Source organism: Mauremys reevesii, linkage group 8 (assembly GCF_016161935.1).
Source record: "Mauremys reevesii isolate NIE-2019 linkage group 8, ASM1616193v1, whole genome shotgun sequence".
NCBI classification, from domain to species: domain Eukaryota; kingdom Metazoa; phylum Chordata; order Testudines; family Geoemydidae; genus Mauremys; species Mauremys reevesii.
The window spans coordinates 96947856-96966409 of record NC_052630.1 but is presented as its reverse complement, the minus strand read 5'-3'; the positions used below and the strand labels follow the sequence as shown (position 1 = coordinate 96966409).

Genomic DNA, 18554 nt, shown 5'->3' with positions numbered 1-18554 from the left:
GTAGAACCAGACTTTTAAGTTCAAGTGCAACACGTGCATCAAACATGCAGCTGGTGGGTCAGACTCAACCCACCTGATGTGTTCATGTGGTTTCCATAACACTTTCAGACTGGGCAGAATCTCAGCTTTCATTTAAACTAAAATAAAAAAATTCCTCACGCTTATGAAGGAAACCTTCCAAATGCAAACCAAGGGTAAAGTGATGTCACATTGCCTGCCTGATTCTGCAGTCAGTCTGAAAGAACGTTTCTCAGACACATGAACTTCTCTGCCCCCTATTAATCCCATTGGAGTGTCAACTAAAAATGATGACTGTCTCATGTCAACATTAACAATTGTGTTACTGATAACATTGAGGATGGGAGAAAATACCAGGGGTCGGGGGGTTGGAATGGGGAGTGGAAGGAGGGAAGGAAATGCAGAGAGAAGAATAGAGACAGAAACAGAAAGGAGGTTGGGGAAGGAAGAAAAAAACCCAAGGGCAGAAATAGCAGTGGGCCCACCCAAGAGTATGCTTTCCCACTGAGTGATAGTGAATGTGGCAATGGAATACTTTAAAAATATCTAAACAGTTACTTTATAAAGACCTGATTCTCTCCTTGATCAAACCTCCTACTGACATCAGTAGATGTTCTGCTGCGGATGGAGGTGGGTATGGAGTCCCAATTTTATGCTTCTGTTTATGGGCCATGACTAGATGTGGAATTCAAGCCACTCCATGCAATCAATTTGACACCCCTGAAGGGAAAGCCAGGCATAATCATCCCTTTTCCCGCCAAGTAAAATTACTTGGCTAATAACACTCCCTGTTAGGAGGCCCTCAGCAAGTGGCATCTGTGACACCGGGGGTTAATGCACTAGACTTACAGTTCAATTCCTGTAAATTGCTGGACATCTTCTACTTCTGGTTTTGTTTTATAGCAGTTGTGTGGAAGTGGAGTAGCCAGAGTGCCAGCTAGACACTTCCTAAAGCCAGGGACTCTCCGCAAGTCTTTGTTCTAACAAGGGAAAGTCCTGTAGATGAAAAGACCCAAGAGAACCTCACAGGTGCCACTCTTCATGAGAATGGCTCTGGGCAAGCTGATTTCCTCTGAAACAACTTTGTTCCCTTTTTAAAGAGGAAATTTGGTATAAATCAGGTACCAAAAATAGTCTGGAGAAGATGTTTGTTTCCCACCCCACCCCCGCAATTAAACCCAGCCCACCAATAGTCCTGAGCCAACTCTGACCTGCCGGGTGAATATAGACTCATTGCAACAAGTGAACGGAGACTGGAGACCTTCTGCTGAGGTATGTAAGAGATTCTTTCCTGTTACTGCTTTCCATTCTGACACTTCTTGAACTGAATGGCAGGGAGAAGAGATGAGTTCATCCTCTTCTGGTTACAGCTAAAGCAGCCTTGCCAGGGCTGACTTTTATCCCTAGCTAAATAATTTGGCTTTGGAATGCACTAGGGGCCACCAAATGGCAGGTATTTACAAGTGATTTCCCCAAGGCAGTGTTGCCCAAGAGAGCTTTATCCCTCTGCCAATTACTCAGGTCAGCCAGGAAGTACAGAGTTAAGACATTCCACATGAGTTGCAATGGGGCAGTAGACAGTAGCTGTAATTTCTTTTTTAAAAGACTTCAGAAGTATTCTCCATCAAGAGGCTGGTCCTGCAAGCTCTCCATGCACAGAATGCTCAGTGTCTCACTGGGAATCCTGTGGCTGAACAATTTGCAGGCTCAGAACCACACTAGATGGCGGTAAAACATTAACCAGCTGTGCGCTGCATGTTTCCATAAAGCCCTATGCATTTGGATGATGCTTAAGGACATACTTGTGACTATCCATTTAGGAGGTAGGACAGGGATATTAGAGAGACAAGGAGGGTGTGGTAATTTCTTTTATTGGACCAGCTTCTGTTGGCGAGAGACAAGCGTTTGGGCTTACTCTGAGCTCCTCTTCAGGTCACTGAAGAACAACAGTGCATAGGGAAGGGAGGACACCCAGCCCACCTGAGGTATTTGTGGCCTGCAGAATCTAATTTTTCCATTTCATTCCTGGTTGGGAAGAACTGAGGGTAACTGATGCAGGAATGTCTGCCTCCGTCTTCTGAGAGCTACTGTTTAGGCTGCCTGAAGTGTTGACTCCCCTGTCCCTCATTAGGCTTACTGGTTTGTTGACACCCAAGCTCAGTGATGACACTTCAATGTCAATATTAACTATTTCACTGCTGTTTCTTTTAGCAGATAGAATGAGCCGAGGGGTGGGAATTGGGAGTTGTTGCAGGGAAGGAACTGCAGAGGGAAGAGAGGAGGAGAAAGACAAGGGGGGAAAGGGAAGGAGAAACAGAAGGGAGGATGAAGGTAGAGGAGCAACAAAGACCATGGCAGCAGTGGTCTTGCATGAGGCATATTTTTCCATCAAATGATGCTGAATATGGTCAAGGGACTTAACAAATTACAACTAAAAATTCAGTTCCTACTACCAGGCTGTATTTGCCCCTTGATCTTAGTGCTAATCTCTCTCTGCCATGCATGGGAGATCTGCTGTGGATGAGGGGAGCAGGGGTCCTCCATTGATAACCCAGCCCATGGAGTGTCATTAAGCCTGGAATTTGGCCCACTGTACAGGATGAGTGCCATGTCGTGGACTCCCATCCATCCCATTAGTATTATTCACCATTTCAGTTACACTATCATTGATTATTTATGAGCCCCACTCCTGTGAGCCCCCATGGTACAAGCAAGATCACCAATGGCAAATCAAGCATGGGAAGGCTCCATTGTTAAAAAAACATGTTTAAACACATATTTAAAAGCCATTCTCGCACTGGTGCAGAAACACTGGTTCATCTTCAAGGCCTTTTCCAGACATTAACCCACACAACATCCCCATGAGGTGTGTAAGCAGGTATTAGCTTCATTTTATAAGAGGGGAAACTGAGGCAGAAAAGTGCTGAGACTTGCCTAAGGACACAGAGAGTGTGCCAGGATTATACTAGAGGAGTTCCTGTCTTTAAATCCTATGCTGTCAGACCACTAGGCAGTGCCTATGAGCTCTGTCAGTTAGACCAGATTATGGGATAATCCTTGCCAATTAGAAATTAATATATACAAACCAATGATTTCCATACATAGAATATGCCTTGAACCGATAAACATCTAGTTCTATGTAACTGTAAATGTTAAAATGGCCAAGCAGTTTTTCCCCAGGCCAATATTTATCTTAAGATGAATTTTCACTAGTCTAAATTCTAAACCCTTGCACTGACTGGAACTGAGCATGGAGGAGGCAGCGAGGGAGAAGCCCTGGGAGAGGGAAGGCCAATGCCACATGATTCCAGAGTCCTTGCCACATAAATAATGTGCTGCAATAGATCTGAGGCTTTGTCCAAAGCATAGGCTGAGCAGCACAGATGTCAGGATAAAATCCCCTATGCAGACTGCTCCGGGAAAGCCTGCTACAACCTGCTGGCTTTCTGGACAAGGCTGTTGCTAGCACAGCTTCAGCTCTAACACTGAGAGGGCCTATGGGAGACGTCCAGCCAATCTGCTCTCATTTCCAACTCCTGTCAGAAGCCTGGTGAAATGAGCGCAATGCAGCAGCAGCTGGGTCACTGTACACATTAACCTGTGGAACTCATTGCTCACAGAGAACATATCTAGCAATTAAAGAGAGGAAAACCCTGCATGGTATTTAATCTATGGAGAGCTCCATCCCCTGTGAACTCAATCCCCCCTTTACCGTGACATGGCTGAACCTTGGCACTGTTAGGAGGCCTCAATTTTCTGCTCAATAAACATAACTCATGCTCCATTATCCTGTGTACAGGCAGGGAGCGCCTTTTGGCTGGGCATCTCAGTGCCCTGTAAAGCAATCATCAGTGGTGCCTCCCACCACCCCAGTACCAGTACAACCATTGTTGAAGAGGAGTGAAGGGGCTTCCCAAGGGCATATCACACATCATTCTTAGAGCTGGGAGCAGACCCTAGCAGTCCTAACTCCCAGCCCCCTGCAGGCCACGGTTTAAAGGGACAGTTGCTCAAACAAAGAGACTGCCTTTCATTACCGTCAGAGAGAGGCATCACCACCCACCCTGGTTCTCCACCTAAGCCCCCGACAGGCGTCAGGGGAACATCTGACCCCATCCAACGTGTCAGTTACCTGTGAGTGAGCCACCAGATCCTAGCCGGTCCTTGAGTTTGGGCGGAGGGGCATGTTTTTCTTTTCACACATGTACAAAATCACAGAGGGGAGGAAGAGGCGCTTGCTTCTTCCAATGCATGGTAGCATCAGGAAGCCGAAGCCCTGGATGTTTAAAATAAGCTAGAGACAGACCTCTCAATATATCATTGCATTTTTAATTGTCCATATGCTCAATCCATTATGTTTCCCCAGATGGCAGGGATGCTTAACTACTACTTCCTCATCTGGGCTGTAATAATGAGGATCTCTGGCAGGCACCTGGCACCGAAAGGTAAAATACAAGATCTATGCACTGTAAACTGAGAAGCAAAAGAGGGGTGAATTCACTGCTATTACCCGTTGGAGATACGTCCTGCTGCTTGCAATTGAGATCAGTTTAATCATAGGGCTGTGATCATTCCATTATTATTTGTATTGCAGCCACGTCTAGGGAGCCCAATCATAGACCCAGCCCCATAGTGCTAGGTGCTGCACAAACACAGCCCTGCCCCCGAAGAGCTTACAACATTGTGTCAGATGCTAAATCCGAGTGCGGGTAACATTCAGCGAAGTCTTGCTAGTGACAGAGGGCTTGATCCTGGCACAGGGCAGATATGGGGTGTTGTGTCTATAAACAGAAGGTGAAAAGCGATGAGCAGGGCAGACAGTGTGGGGGAGTCCGATCCTGAATGACTCAGTGCACTGTGCAGCTGCCATGTTATCCTGCCTAACAGCAGGAGCAAAGCCAGAGAGAGGAACGTGCAGTTCAGCAGCTCGTTAGCATGATGGGACTGACACTTTGACCCAGGTCTCTGACCACAGCCTGCCCTTGCGTTACCCTGCATGTGCATAAGTAAAGGAGCAAGCACGCCAGGGGGTTGCAGCTTGCTACCATGCAGTATGCCTAGTACTCAACCTGACTTGCCCAGACACGTAGCTTCCATTTGCGCTGGAGCACACCAACCTGCTGCATGATGGGCAAGGTCTTGCAGGGTCAAAGCTACAGTCTTCAGCACATAGAGACTTCTCCCTCCCTTTGTCTCCCCACTTCTTGGCTTGGAGGATGCTGCTGGGGAGGGGACGGGAAGGGAAGGGTGGGGCTTTGGGTACCCAGGAGGGCAGGTAGAAAGAGTTCTGGGCCGTGGGAGGGCAAGGCAGATGGGGCTGGGTATCAGCAGCTGTTTCTGTTACCTGAGGTTCAGCAATGTGCAAAGGGGGTCAGAGCTCCACAAATAGCTATAAAATAGCAATATGTGGTTGAAGGCCCAAGGCCTTAATCCAGGTGTTCACAGTCACTGGGAGAAGAAAAACATAGCGTGCATGTGCCAAAAGCCACATTGCTAAATAAAATAGCTTTGTGGCTTTCATTGGCTTCCTCCTACCCCAGCTAGCAAATGCTACTTTTCCATTGTATGGACCCAGGGCCTGCACAAAAGTAAATACATCAAATGTTCGTTTTAAGCATAGCTGAAAAACAGCCAGAGTGATACTTTTTTTGTACTCTTATCCATCAAGATAGGTAAACAGATGTTTGCTTCCAGAGTTTGAACAAAACAAACCCCATGTGGAGACTGTGCCTGCCAAGGTCCAGCCTGGAGCAAATTTTACAGCTAAATTATAAGCCCCTGAAAATAGTGTCTTAGAATTATCACTCCTAACTAGAGGCTGGAGGTGAAACCAGCCTGGCTGTGATGAAGGCGAGGCGGAGAAGATCTCCTGTTTAGGCTGTGTAAAAAGGCAATGTTCCCCCTATGGGTATAGATGTGTATTCGGGGGATATGCAAGATAAAGTGCAGTAAGATTATTGTGGCTTTTTTGAATGTTAACTCCTCCCTACATAGAGCATTCTGAAGATTACCAGCAAGATGCTCCCTAGTTCCAGCGGCATAATGAAAAAGGCCATCGATCTGTTTGATGATATATCTCTCCGTTCTCCCCTTGCAATCTCTAGGAGCCTCTTCCGCCTTCCACCTGCGGTGCTTAGTGCTTTATCCAAAGTGCATGTCATGCCATTGGACTCCACAGGATGGTGCTGCATCCAATACAACATTCCACCTCAGATATAAGATGAGGTAAATAAAACTGGGTGAAAACTTTATCCCAGCTATGAAACATGATCCTTGAATTACTGCATGTTTATGGGAGACTCCACAGCATCCAGCAAGGGGATGTAATGCTCTTCTTTTGACATTATACAATTCACTGCACGGAGTTCCCCTTCTTTCCCTTTATTCTAATGTATTGTGAGTGGTGTGGGCTGGAGTATTTTAGTTGCACAGTAGCTGCACTGTATTGTCCCCTCAGATGGGGGGTGGGAATCAGAACAATTGTCTAAGTACCTTTCCACCCATATAGATAAATCCTCCAGCATTGGCCTTCTTGGTGTTATTGCGGGTGCCGAACGCGGCACACCAGCTGATTTTCAGTGGCACTCACACTGCCCGGGTCCTGGCCACCGGTCTGCAGGGCTCTGCATTTTAATTTAATTTTAAATGAAGCTTCTTAAACATTTTTAAAACCTTATTTACTTTACACACAACAATAGTTTAGTTATATATTATAGACTTAGAGAAAGAGACCTTCTAAAAACATTAAAATGTATGACTGGCACACGAAACCTTAAATTAGTATGAATAAATGAAGACTCGGCACACCACGTCTGAAAGGTTGCCGACGCCTGGTCTAGATTATTCCTTTAGAATGCTGTGGTTAGAAACAAGTAGCACCAGCTCTTGTTAAGTGTGTATCTAAATCACACACACTAATGCAATGGCCTTTGATCTAACTACTCTCTCCTGCGGCACGGCGTACTGCATACCTCGGCGAAAGGCGCTGGCGTGTTTGCAGCTGGACACACCAAGTGCACCTTTCCAGTCATCCAAATGGAGGTCCCAGTGGTTGACAAAGCACATGCATGTTCCATCAGCAGTGCGATGGGTTGAAAAATTCACTACCTAGAGATTTCCACATGCCTAAGGAGCAAACCCAGAAAAATGCAGCTTTAAAAAGGAGTTGCCTTTGGGAACATGCCCAAAGTGCAGGGGAGGGTGGACTGGGAGGGCATTGGATGTCTTCCTGCATAGAGACCTCTGGATGGGATGGTCTCCTCACTCTTTGTTCACTTGGTTTAGGGGAATAACAGAAGCCGAAGAATGCAAAGACTATGTCACCAGTGGCCCCAACTCCTGCTATTTCAGCCGCACCAACCTGTGCCTGTACTTGACCTATGAAATCTGGGTGGAAGCTGGGAACCAGATGTCAGAGAAGCTGATTGTTAACACTGAAGACATTGGTGTGTGGGCTGTGCGTGAATGCGTTTCAGGGCGTGTTTGCGTGGTTGGTTCTTTGTTTAATTGTATTTATGGCAGAGAGGAAATTAGAGCAAATATTCACGTTTGTGTCCTGACCCTGATCCCACTGGAGTGGATGGAGAGATTCTTAATGACATTAATAGGCTTGGAGCAAGCCCTTGGAGGAAGGTGTGGTGCTCCAGTGGTCTTAGTCTAGGACTGGGAGCCAGAAAAAAATGAGATATTGATTCCCTCTGTGCCCATATACAAACCAAACGTCCTGGGTCTCAGTTTCCCCATCTATCAAGTAGGAATAATACAACCTCACCTTGGTGTCACAAGGGATAGTTATGACTGAAGCTTTCAAACACCCTTTGTGGAGAAGTACTGTTATGTAGGCAAGGGGCTGGCTATTCCTGACCACCTAGGCCTGGTCTTCACTTGGCAAAAAGGTGTTTTTACCATGCGTTAGCTAAGCCATCATAATTAACATGAGTTAAAATCTTGGGGCGGACAAGGCAGCTTTCAGTTTTCACATGTGTTAGCAGGTCAAACCTCAGCATGCTAACCTGAAAACTACCAACTGCCTTGTCTATGGTGGGGTTTTAATACGCGCTAGCTAACACATGGGAAAACACCTTTTTTTCCTACTGTGGCCGCTCGCCCAGTGTGGACACAAAGCCCCCACTAGAGCACCCTCTGCTTCTAACGTTCACAATGTGAACAAAAACCCAGGGAAAGTCAGATCCCATGGTTGCTCTCAGGCCCTCCTCTAATTATAAACAAAGGAGCTTCAGTCAACAGTGTAGCTCCAATAGTCTCTGGTGCTGAACAGGAGAAGGGGCATCGAGCCAGGGGGCAAAGCCTCTGCACATCTCTTATCTCGTGTGATTCCACCCAGGGGCAGACCCCTTCCTAACAGGGCTTTTTACACTTCTAGGCATCCCACTTGCTTTATCTTGGCCTTCGCCCGGTATCTGCTCTCTCGCCATCCCTCCAGACAGCCTGCTGGATTGAACACAGCCTCCCACGTCCTGCCCTGCTGCAGCTACGCTTTACTTTTTTATTTTCCCTTCCCCACAATGGTTCCCACAGCGCAGATACTTTTTCGAGGGGAGGGGTTGGGACAAAGGAGGATTATTGGCCCAGGAGTTGCAATCTCTCTAACTCTGGCTGGATGCCATAAAACCTGCCCTGTTCCATTTCGATGCAGCGTGGATCTTGCAGCGTGAATGTGCTGTTTGCCACTGGCTCAGTTCTGCAGCCACTGCATGAGAGCCGCTTCCCCTGAAGTCGATGGGGAGTTCCTCACATGCAGCAGCAGCTCCAGAGTCAGAGAACCAGGCCCTTCCTCCTTGTGTTTGAGGCAGACCACAGAGACGGCAGTAAGTAAACTAATCCCGGAGTGTCCTGTAGAGAAGGGCCAGGATCAGTCAGATTTCAACTGGCTGAGACTCTAGAAAGTCAGCATGTCACACCTGTGAGCTTAGAGCCTCTGAACATCTAGAGCAGGGTGATGGTCTGATAGAGGTCCCTTCTGAACAGTGTCAGGGGACCGGGATGTAACGCAGCATGCCCCAGCCACGTTGTAGATGGGTCTAAGCCAGGTCAATAACCATGTCTTCTAAGGACTGTTAAATGATTCTAAGATGGATTGTTCCCATCTACACAGGCAAGACCCAGCCGGGGCACTACTGTGTGCTAATCCAGTCCCCCGACACTGAGAAATGTGCTGCATCGACAGGCCCATGACTAGAGCTGTTTCTTCCCATATATTTTGTTTGGCCAGCATGTTAACTCCCAAACAGGGGGTGGGTGGCAGCCCCTGAATGTAATGGGCCTCTTTCAAAGGCCATGGTGGTTAAAATGCCCCGACATTGGCTCCAGTTTCCCTCTCTCCCCTCTCTTTGCTGCCAGCTTCTCCTCCCTATACACTGCCTTTTTTCCTCTTGTTCAGCCTACAGCAGCGTGAGCTACCCATCCCCCCAGCTGCAGAGTGAAACAGCTCAGCCTTTTCCTCCGCTGGTGGCTGTTGCTTGATTCAATGCCAGGTTTGTGCGTGTGGGGAAGAGAGAGAGAGCATGACACACACACACACACACAGAGTGAGTGTGCAATAGGAGTAGTCTCTCTCTCTCTCTCTCACACACACACACACACACACAGTGTGATAGTAATCACACACACAAAGTGATCGTGCGATAGGTGTCAAATCTCTCTCTCACACACACAGAACAAGTGTGCAATAGGAGTAGAGTTTTTCTCTCTCACACAGAGTGAGTGTGCAATAGGAATAGAGTCCTCTCTCTCTCTCACACACACACACACACACAAAGTGTGCATAGGGGTAGCATCTCTCACACACACACATACACACAAAGTGTGCAATAGTAGCCACACACACACAAAGTGAGTGTGCGATAGGAGTCAAGTCTCTCTCTCTCACACACACACACACACAGAGAGAACAAGTGTGCAATAGGAGTAGAGTTTTTCTCTCTCACACAGAGTGACTGTGCAATAGGAATAGAGTCCTCTCTCTCTCTCTCTCTCTCACACACACACACACACACACACACACCAAGTGTGCAATAGGAGCGGAGTCTTTCTTTTTGCCACAAGCTGGGACTGGACAACAGGATGGATCCCTCAAAAATTGCCCTGTTTTGTTCCTTCCCACTGAAGCATCTGGCACCAGCCACTGTCGGAAGACGGGCTCCTGGGCTAGCTGGACCATTGTTAGTCCAGTTCTTATATGGATGTATGGCCGTTCTTATATTTCCATCCAGGGACTGACCTGGTTACTTCTGCACTGAGACCGGTTTGTCTCCCCCAAGGGAGGGGTTCTTTCCCCCGACACACAAACCTCTCCCCTCTGATCCCTCAACAAACAGCCTCTGCCCTTGCATGCTCCAGGCAGCAGCTCCAGAAACCAGCAACTGTAGCACACACACAACAGACTGCGAGGAGCAGGAAAATCACCCCCAGATGGAGCAGCACATGCAGTAGTTTACTCAGTCGTAATACTTCTCTGTCCTATTGTACCTAGAAGAATTACATTAGAGACTTTCTTCACAGTGAGACTTACTCTTAGTAACATGGAGAGCTCTTTTCTATTGGACAATGTGACTTCTCAGGATTTCCCCCGCTTCCTCGAAGACTTTGGCCTGATGGAGGAAAGTGGCCTGATTCAGGAAAGCAGCACTTAAGCGTGTGCTTCAGTGCATCCCTGAATCGGGGTTTTGCTTGGGGGAAGTGAAGTTATAGACCCTTGTGTAGTTATGTAACTAAGGGCACTGGGGCCAGATTCTGGGAAGAGCTCTCTGAAGTCAATGTGGTTTGTGGTGCTCATCACCACCACTTGGGTTTTTTCAGTGGTTGGGCTTCGGAGGAGGGGAGTTCCTTTGGATCCCCATAAAACCTCAGAGCCAGTCTTGCACTGGCAGGACTCCTAGGTTGAGCAATGATGCTGGCAGATATTTTAGGAACATCTACTTCACAAGTGCTAAGACAGGAGAGCATAGGGCAATTTTACTGCTAGTGGCCATGCGCTGATGCTGCCAGCCAACAGAAACTTTAGTTGGCTGTTAGATAACAAGACTCACAATGCCGGCTTTAGCCAAAATTCAAATGGGAGCGGCACTCCCTGTCCAGACTGCTGAGATGGCAGTTTCCTCTTCCACTGTAGATTCATTACTCTTTGCTATGGGGAAGATACTAATAAATCTGTTTCAGTGATTTCCTCCTCTTGTGACGAGGGGTAAAATCTTCAGAAACAACTAAATGACTTAGGTGCTAAGGCCCAGATCCTCCAAGGTATTTAGGCACCTAACGCTCATTGTAGTGCCTAAATACCTTGGAGGATCTGGGGCCTAGTCCCATTTTCAAAATGACGTAGGCACCAAAGTCTCATTGAAAACCTATGGGCCTTAGGCTCCTGAGTGTATAAGTCGCTTGGAAATGGGACCTAGCCATCTAAATCGCTCAGGCGCTTTCAAAAATTTTACCCTAGAACATGAACAAACCACTGATCACACACGTACACATGGGCACGTAGCCAACCCTCCACCCATGTCCCGTGTACCCACAATGTGAGTTTAGCAGCCCCTCCTTTCACCTTCTTCTTTTTTTTAATAGCTAAAACTGAACCACCAGAGGGCCTGAAGGCCACTGGATTTGGCACCCACCTATCCTTAGAATGGGGGTACCCACCTGGCGTGGCAGCCTCCTATTTCCCACTGGTGTTTGAGCTTCAGTACCAAGAACAAGGGAGTGGCGAATGGGAGGTGAGTCACTTTTGCTTTCCTTGCCTCCCATGGGCTGGTCTGTAGTGTAACAGGCATGGGGCTTTCCTTCCCAAAGCCCTGGGGAACCATGCCTGCTTTGCAAGGAACCTTGTGCCGCAGAAGTCTGCACACTGCCTGGGAAACGTGAACATGGGCTAGGAACTTTCAGAAGATAGGGTGTTCAACAGCGGCAGATGAGCTGTCACAAGTAAAGCAAAACAATAAGCAATTGTGTCATCCCTGTTGTAGCTCCCTGGACTTCACTGGGCTTACATCAGAGATGGCTCTGACCCTGCGGTCAGTATCTTAGTGCGAGTTCAGTATTGACCATATGTAACACCGACAGACCCCAATCATTGGTGGGAGGGATCAAATCTGGGACCTCTGGAGCTAAATGCATGAGCCTTTACTGCATGAGCTAAAAGCCAGGTGCCTCTTAGCTAAGGCTGTGGCAGACTCATTAATCTCTAAGCGATCTCGGTGCCTCTAGAGGGGGCAGAACAGCACACCCAGGAGGTGTGTGGGTTACACATACACTCTGGAGGAGCACTGAAAGTGACGGAACAGAAAGGCCCCTTTTAGGAAACAATATAGCCGTTGGCCAGGAGGGTGGACTAACCAGCTGAACCCTCTCGGATGTCTATGATTCTTTTAGAAGAAAAGACTACCCAGCTCAGGAGCCAAACGTCATGGCCAGACTTTGTCCTGTTCCCACCCCTTTCTGCCCCTCTCCTACCCCTTTTGGCCCCTCTGGCCGCATCAAGGGCCAGGAAGCTGCCTTAACTGGGCAGCTAAAGATTCTTCCAGCATCCAGTCGGGGGTGTGGCCGGAGCATGCTGTGCTCCAGCAATCTCCACTGGCATAACGGCTCCTCTTGAGTTTATTACAAGTCAGTGTAGTTTGGAGCAGTCCTGCTATAAGCTGCATGAGTCTTGGAGCCTGTAAGCAGGTGGAGCTCCACTGACTTATGCAGCATTGCACAGACTCACTCATGCTGACCTGTGTTTTGTCCTAAGTAGTCTTCAACAGTTTTTCCTGCAAATGCATTAGCTGCGGGCACAACCAATGTGACAGCTACACTATAATAAAAATGTTTTCAGAAGAAGTGGTTTTTTACCCACGAAAGCTTATGCCCAAATAAATCTGTTAATCTTTAAGATGCGACCAGACTACTTGTTGTTTTAGTGTAGGTGTAGATTTCCAAGTGGTTGCTCCATAAACTATATTGATATTTTACTTGCAGTATAACATTTAGCCACTAGATGTCTCTGTGTGCTATACATTTCCAGATAGGTTGAGGTCCCTGGTAAACAAAAGAGACAAAGCTGGAAATCAGGCTGCATGGAAGTTTGTTTCCTTCTGTCTATAAATTGCAGTTGTTTTCTTTAATGAGTACCTGCTCTTTAAGACAGACTATGATTCCATATACCATGGCATAGTCTAAACAATGGTTTTTGAGAATAATTCAAAATTTGTTTAAAAAGGAAACATATTTATTTAAACAGGTGTCTTTCCAGGGTGTGGTTTATTGGTCCAGGGTCCCAAGACCTCCTTCTTTCTTCTCCTGGGGCTGACACTGATTTCTTCTATGGCCTTGAGACAGTGACTTTGCTGTGCCTCACTTTCCTTGCTGTGTGCATAACTGAATGTAAATGTAAAAATGCTTTGGAGATGCTGAGTGTTAAGTATTATTAACTTTCCTCCTCTCAGTTATTTCTCCTAACTGAAGAATAAAGGGGCAAAGGAATTACTCTTGTTCTTGGGAAGTGAAGTGAAAGCAATTTAAATAAGTTTTTCTCTTTCTCCGTATTAGCAAGAACCTGATGTGGGTGAGCAGACCAGCTACTCTGTTTATGGTGTGAAGCCAGACACCGTGTACATCCTGGCGGTCCGCTGCAAGAACTCGGATGGGAAAGGCTTTTGGAGTGACTGGAGCACCCCAGTTATAGTCAGTTCTGGCCAAGCCACAGCACAACCAGTGCAAGGTGAAGCACAGTGAAACAGAAGATTCACCACACAAGGCAATGGTTCATCTAGCCCAGCATGCTGCCTCTGGAAGTGACCTACAGCCAGTGCTTTGTTAACAGCATCACAATAGACAGGGCATGTGAATATCGGGTCCCAAGAGCAGATTTTTTTGGTGATTCATTTTGTAAAAACATTTTGTACTGCTTCTTACTAAATAAAAGAAACCATAAAAGCTAAGGTGCCGTTTGTGTTATTGTTAGCTAGCAAGAAGGCGCTAACGCTCTGAGTGTGCTTGGTCTGTAAATGCTGAGCCATTTGTGCGAGCTCCAGTTCCCAGGCCCAGACCCAGCTGGGACCTCTTTACAAGCCAGAAGGCCTTACTGACAATCACAGAGTCGCAACTGGAGCTGGGAAAGGTATTCTTCACTTCCTGCAGCCACTCCCAGATTCCCTGTGATAAAACAATCAGGGTCCAGGGACGAAACAGTTAAGTCTGATACGTCAGGCAGCATCATTAAGTTTGAAAGTTAAAAACAACCCATATTCGACTGAAGGTTGTGGGGTTGTGCTTTCAGAGCCATTGCTTTAGGCTGCCTGCAGGCTCAGGGATAATTCTCAGCAGTTACACATGGCTCACATTTGGAAGATTATTATTAATTATTATTATTAATTCTTCTTCTTCTTCTTCAGCCATGAAGGCTAGAAACTTACCACTTTTAAAAAAGAAAGCTGAGATTCTGCAGAATCTAAATATACTGTGTAGGCCACATGAATACACCAAGTGGGCTCGGTGTTTGACACCTCTGCTTAAGAGCGTGCTAAGGTATCATTTGTTTTTGTGACCGGGTTAGCCTGGAAACCTGGAATTTATAAACCATTCCTGGAGGAAGAGAGAATGAGTGACTCATAGGTCTCAACTCTCCTGACTGTGTGACACTGGCTTTTAAAATGTGAGGCAAACCCATCTAATAGTAGGCGTAAGAACATAAAAGCATAATAAATTGCTACATTTATATAGCATCTACAAACTAGAGACACATCCAATGCCATGCAGAGTCAGCCACCTTCGGAGCAGAGTGTGGTAGATGATGCGCACACAGCGATGGACAGCTTATTTTGGCCAAGGTAAACCTTTACTGTCATGAAAAAGTGCCATGAGATCTATGCACAGAATCTGTGGCTTCAGTTTTCAAGGTGTTATCCAGAAGCCCCAAACACAGTACATAAGAATGGCCATATTGGGTCAGACCAAAGGTCCAGCTAGCCCAGTATCCTGTCTCCTGACAGTGGCTGAGTCCAGGTACCCCCAAGGTAATGAACAGAACAGGTTATCATCCCCCCACCATGCCACAGCAAGGGACATGGTACTCAATTCATACAAGTCAGAAGGAGGAAGGCCTAAGCTGACCATGCACTTTCTACATAGACATCTGAAGTATCAGAGGACGGGTAGCCCGTGTTAGTCTGGATCTGTAAAAGTGGCAAAGAATCCTGTGGCACCTTATAGACTAACAAACGTATTGGATGAGCTTTCGTGGGTGAATACCCGCTTCCCACATCCGACGAAGTGGGTATTCACCCACGAAAGCTCATGCTCCAGTACGTTTGTTAGTCTATAAGGTGCCACAGAACTCTTTGCCGCATAGACAGCTTAGTAACCAAGTACCTTATGGGAGGCGGGGAAGTATTATAAACCAAGTCATGGAGAGATTAAGGTCATACAGGGGGAGGGATGGTGAGCTCAGTGGTTTAATCATTGGCCTGCTAAATCCAGGGTTGTGAGCTCAATCATAGAGGAGGGAACTAGGGCAAAATCAGTAGTTGGTCTTACTAGTGAAGGCAGGGGGCTGGACTTGATGGGGTCGCTTCCAGTTCTATAAGATAGGTGTATCTCCAATTATTTGTTTTTCTAGTCGACCCAAGAATAGAACTAAGGTCTTCAGAGTCAGGGGCCAATGCCTTAACCACACCACCATCGTTTCAGGGAACAGCTGTGTCCTCCAACTCCACTATTCAACCCACCCTTAATTTCATTAACACATAAAGGTTTTGCACACCCCCGTTTCACGATTTTCTATTTCTGATGTCAATACATTGCCATAACAAGCCATGAGCGAACTCCAGGCACACAAGGGGCACAGGATCTAAAACAACAGACCTGTGCTGCATGGTGTAAGGTGCAGAGGGTGCATTAATACACAAACCAATTCTCTGGGCTTGACAAAGTGCACGTTTGGCTGCATAGAAGGGAACAATTGGCCCAACTGACAAGTTTCACTTCAGTGATGAAGAAGGCAGCAAGTGATTACTTTACCTACCAAGTGGCTCCATATTGCTAACCCTCAGATTGGCAACACACCATGCATTCCAGTTACCCCTCTTAGCTCCAGTGCTCAGCCCAGAAAACCAAAAAAGTCACCATTATGGTGTCTCTAGAACTCCTGAGAAAATGAATGAAACTGATTTGCTGTTAATTACTGGAAAATAAGAGTGTCACATCTCAAACAACGAATTGAAAATTGTTGGCCAGCTACTATTAACTCAAAAATCCTTTATATCAGCAACATATCGGAGACGTGACAGTTAGGCATAAATCTGGAGATTTATTTTTCAAAACCCAACCCCCCTAGCCTTCAGTAATATCCTTTAATTCTTCATTTTATATTACAGTGGAAATACGGATACAAAGGCCTTCTGTACCTTTATTAACTCATCTCTGAAATATTCAGATCCTTTTAGCGCTGTAACCCCTTTCAAAAGTGAATCTTTCTGAAAGTTATAAGGTAGGTGAAAATAGGGTCATAACTGAAACAGGTTTGTAACCTTAACTGTAACATTTACTACCCTGTAACTATGACAACATCACAGTGTGGTCGCATACCAGGGAAAGACAACTCTTGAGGAAAACAAGAAATACCAAGAAGAGCTGCAGCGTAAGATTTTAAAAAGAAGACTCTTTCTCTATGGCAGGTTTCAGAGTAGCAGCCGTGTTAGTCTGTATCCACAAAAAGAACAGGAGTACTTGTGGCACCTTAGAGACTAGCAAATTTATTTGAGCATAAGCTTTTGTGGGCTACAGCCCACTTCATTGGATACATGCAGTGGAAAATACAGTAGGAATAATATATATATATATATACACACACACACATATACACACAGAGAACATGAGCACCGGAAATAAGCATGGGAGGAATGTGGGGGCGAGGGGACTATTTCCCCATTCTTATTCCCCCCACCCACAGTTCCTCACATGTTCTTGTCAATTGCTGGAAATGGGCCATTTTCATTACCACGATAAACAGTTCTTTTTCTCTCCTGCTGATAACAGCTCACCTTAACTGATCACTCTCCTTATAGTGTGTATGGTAACACTCATTGTTTCATGTTCTCTGTGTGTGCATATATATATTCCTACTGTATTTTCCGCTGCATGCATCCGATGAAATGGGCTGTAGCTCACAAAAGCTTATGCTCAAATCAATCTGTTAGTCTCTAAGGTGCCACAAGTACTCCTGTTCTTTCTCTATGGGGTAGAGATAGGGCTAGGGTTTAGATAGTTTAGTTTAGACTGAAGTATTCAAGTGTCCACAACCCACAAATGAGACCAAACTTTTGAAAATGTTCAGCTCCCATTTAGGCACCCAGGCCAGGGGTGGGTCATTAATGTGCTAGGATCATTTGAAAATGTAGCCCAGACTGTATAACTAATTGCTTTATTTTAACGAAGTGCATCACCCCCCTTTGTTATTTCCACCACTAGTGTTTTTGAAGCCACAAAGGTATGTGCATGCAGTTCTGAGTTAATGTTTGTATCGGACCAACTTCTGCTGGTAGAAGAGACAAGTTTTGGAGCTGCACAGAGCTCTTCTGCAGGTCTGGAGAAGGTAACCAGAGCATAACAGCTAAATACAAGGTGAAACACCCTGCTAAGCATAAGGGGTTAAACATGTTATAAGAAATCACTTAAAATGAAGAGGGCAGTTAACACCTCTGCAGTCATAGGACAAAAGAGGGTTAGCAGGACTGCAAACAACACATATTATAGAGTCAGAAATGGTGGTACCTGCAGTCTGTACACAGAAGCCGATCCAGTTACATCTTGTCTGTTTGGTATTCCTGGAAGAGCTCCAAGATGGCCACTGATGAGTCATATGAGCCTGCAGGTTCTGAATTCTCTTGTTAAAGATACAGCGTAATCATTCATTTACCTGAGGCATCATGGACCAACGTCATCCCCGGAGAGTAACTCTATTGACATCAACAGTTACATCAGGGATGACTCAGGCTACGTACACACTACAGCTAACGTCTGGATAAGTTTTGTCGTTCAGGGATGTGAATGAGCCACTCCACCGAGCGATGTAAGTTACACCAACCCAAGTGCCGGTGTGGATAGAGTCTCCCACTGGCATAGTTATCACCGCTTGTTGGGGGCTGGAGTAATTCAGTCAATGGAAGCAGAGGCGGCTCTAGGAATTTGGCCGGCCCAAGCACGCCGGTCCCGCGGCTCCGGGGGACCTTTTGCAGACGCGCGTGCGGATGGTCTGCTGCTCCCGCGGCTCCAGTGGAGCATCCGCAGGCACGCCTGCGGGAGGTCCACCGGAGTCGTGGGACCAGTGGACCCTACGCAGTCATGCCTGCGGGAGGTCCACCGGGTCCACTGGTCCCACGGCTCCAGTGGACCTCCCGCAGGCATGACTGTGGAAGGGCCGCCGGAGCCGCCTGCCGCCCTGCCGGCAAAATGCCGCCCCAAGCGCGCGCTTGGCGCGCTGGGGTCTAGAGCCGGCCCTGAATGGAAGAGCGCTCTCCCATCAGCTTAGAGCATCTGCACTAGCA

The 18554-nt window shown here is 46.7% G+C and overlaps 1 protein-coding gene and 1 long non-coding RNA gene across 2 annotated transcripts; one reads left to right on the top strand and one right to left on the bottom strand.

The window, feature by feature from the left end:
• Nucleotides 1-1164: 1164 nt before the first annotated feature.
• On the top strand, nt 1165-13942 carry LOC120369894 (cytokine receptor-like factor 1). Its single transcript, XM_039483663.1, has 6 exons — nt 1165-1290; nt 4385-4463; nt 6123-6243; nt 7303-7463; nt 11599-11747; nt 13561-13942. The coding sequence occupies exons 2-6, from the start codon at nt 4385-4387 to the stop codon at nt 13744-13746; spliced, it is 696 nt and encodes a 231-aa protein (XP_039339597.1). The 5' UTR covers nt 1165-1290; the 3' UTR covers nt 13747-13942.
• On the bottom strand, nt 4423-17844 carry LOC120369896. The gene is made up of 4 exons (XR_005583486.1): nt 17782-17844; nt 10550-10628; nt 6990-7143; nt 4423-4799 (listed from the first exon to the last, which is right to left on the bottom strand). It is a non-coding gene; the product is annotated as an uncharacterized LOC120369896 (long non-coding RNA).
• Between the last annotated feature and the right edge of the window lie 710 nt (nt 17845-18554).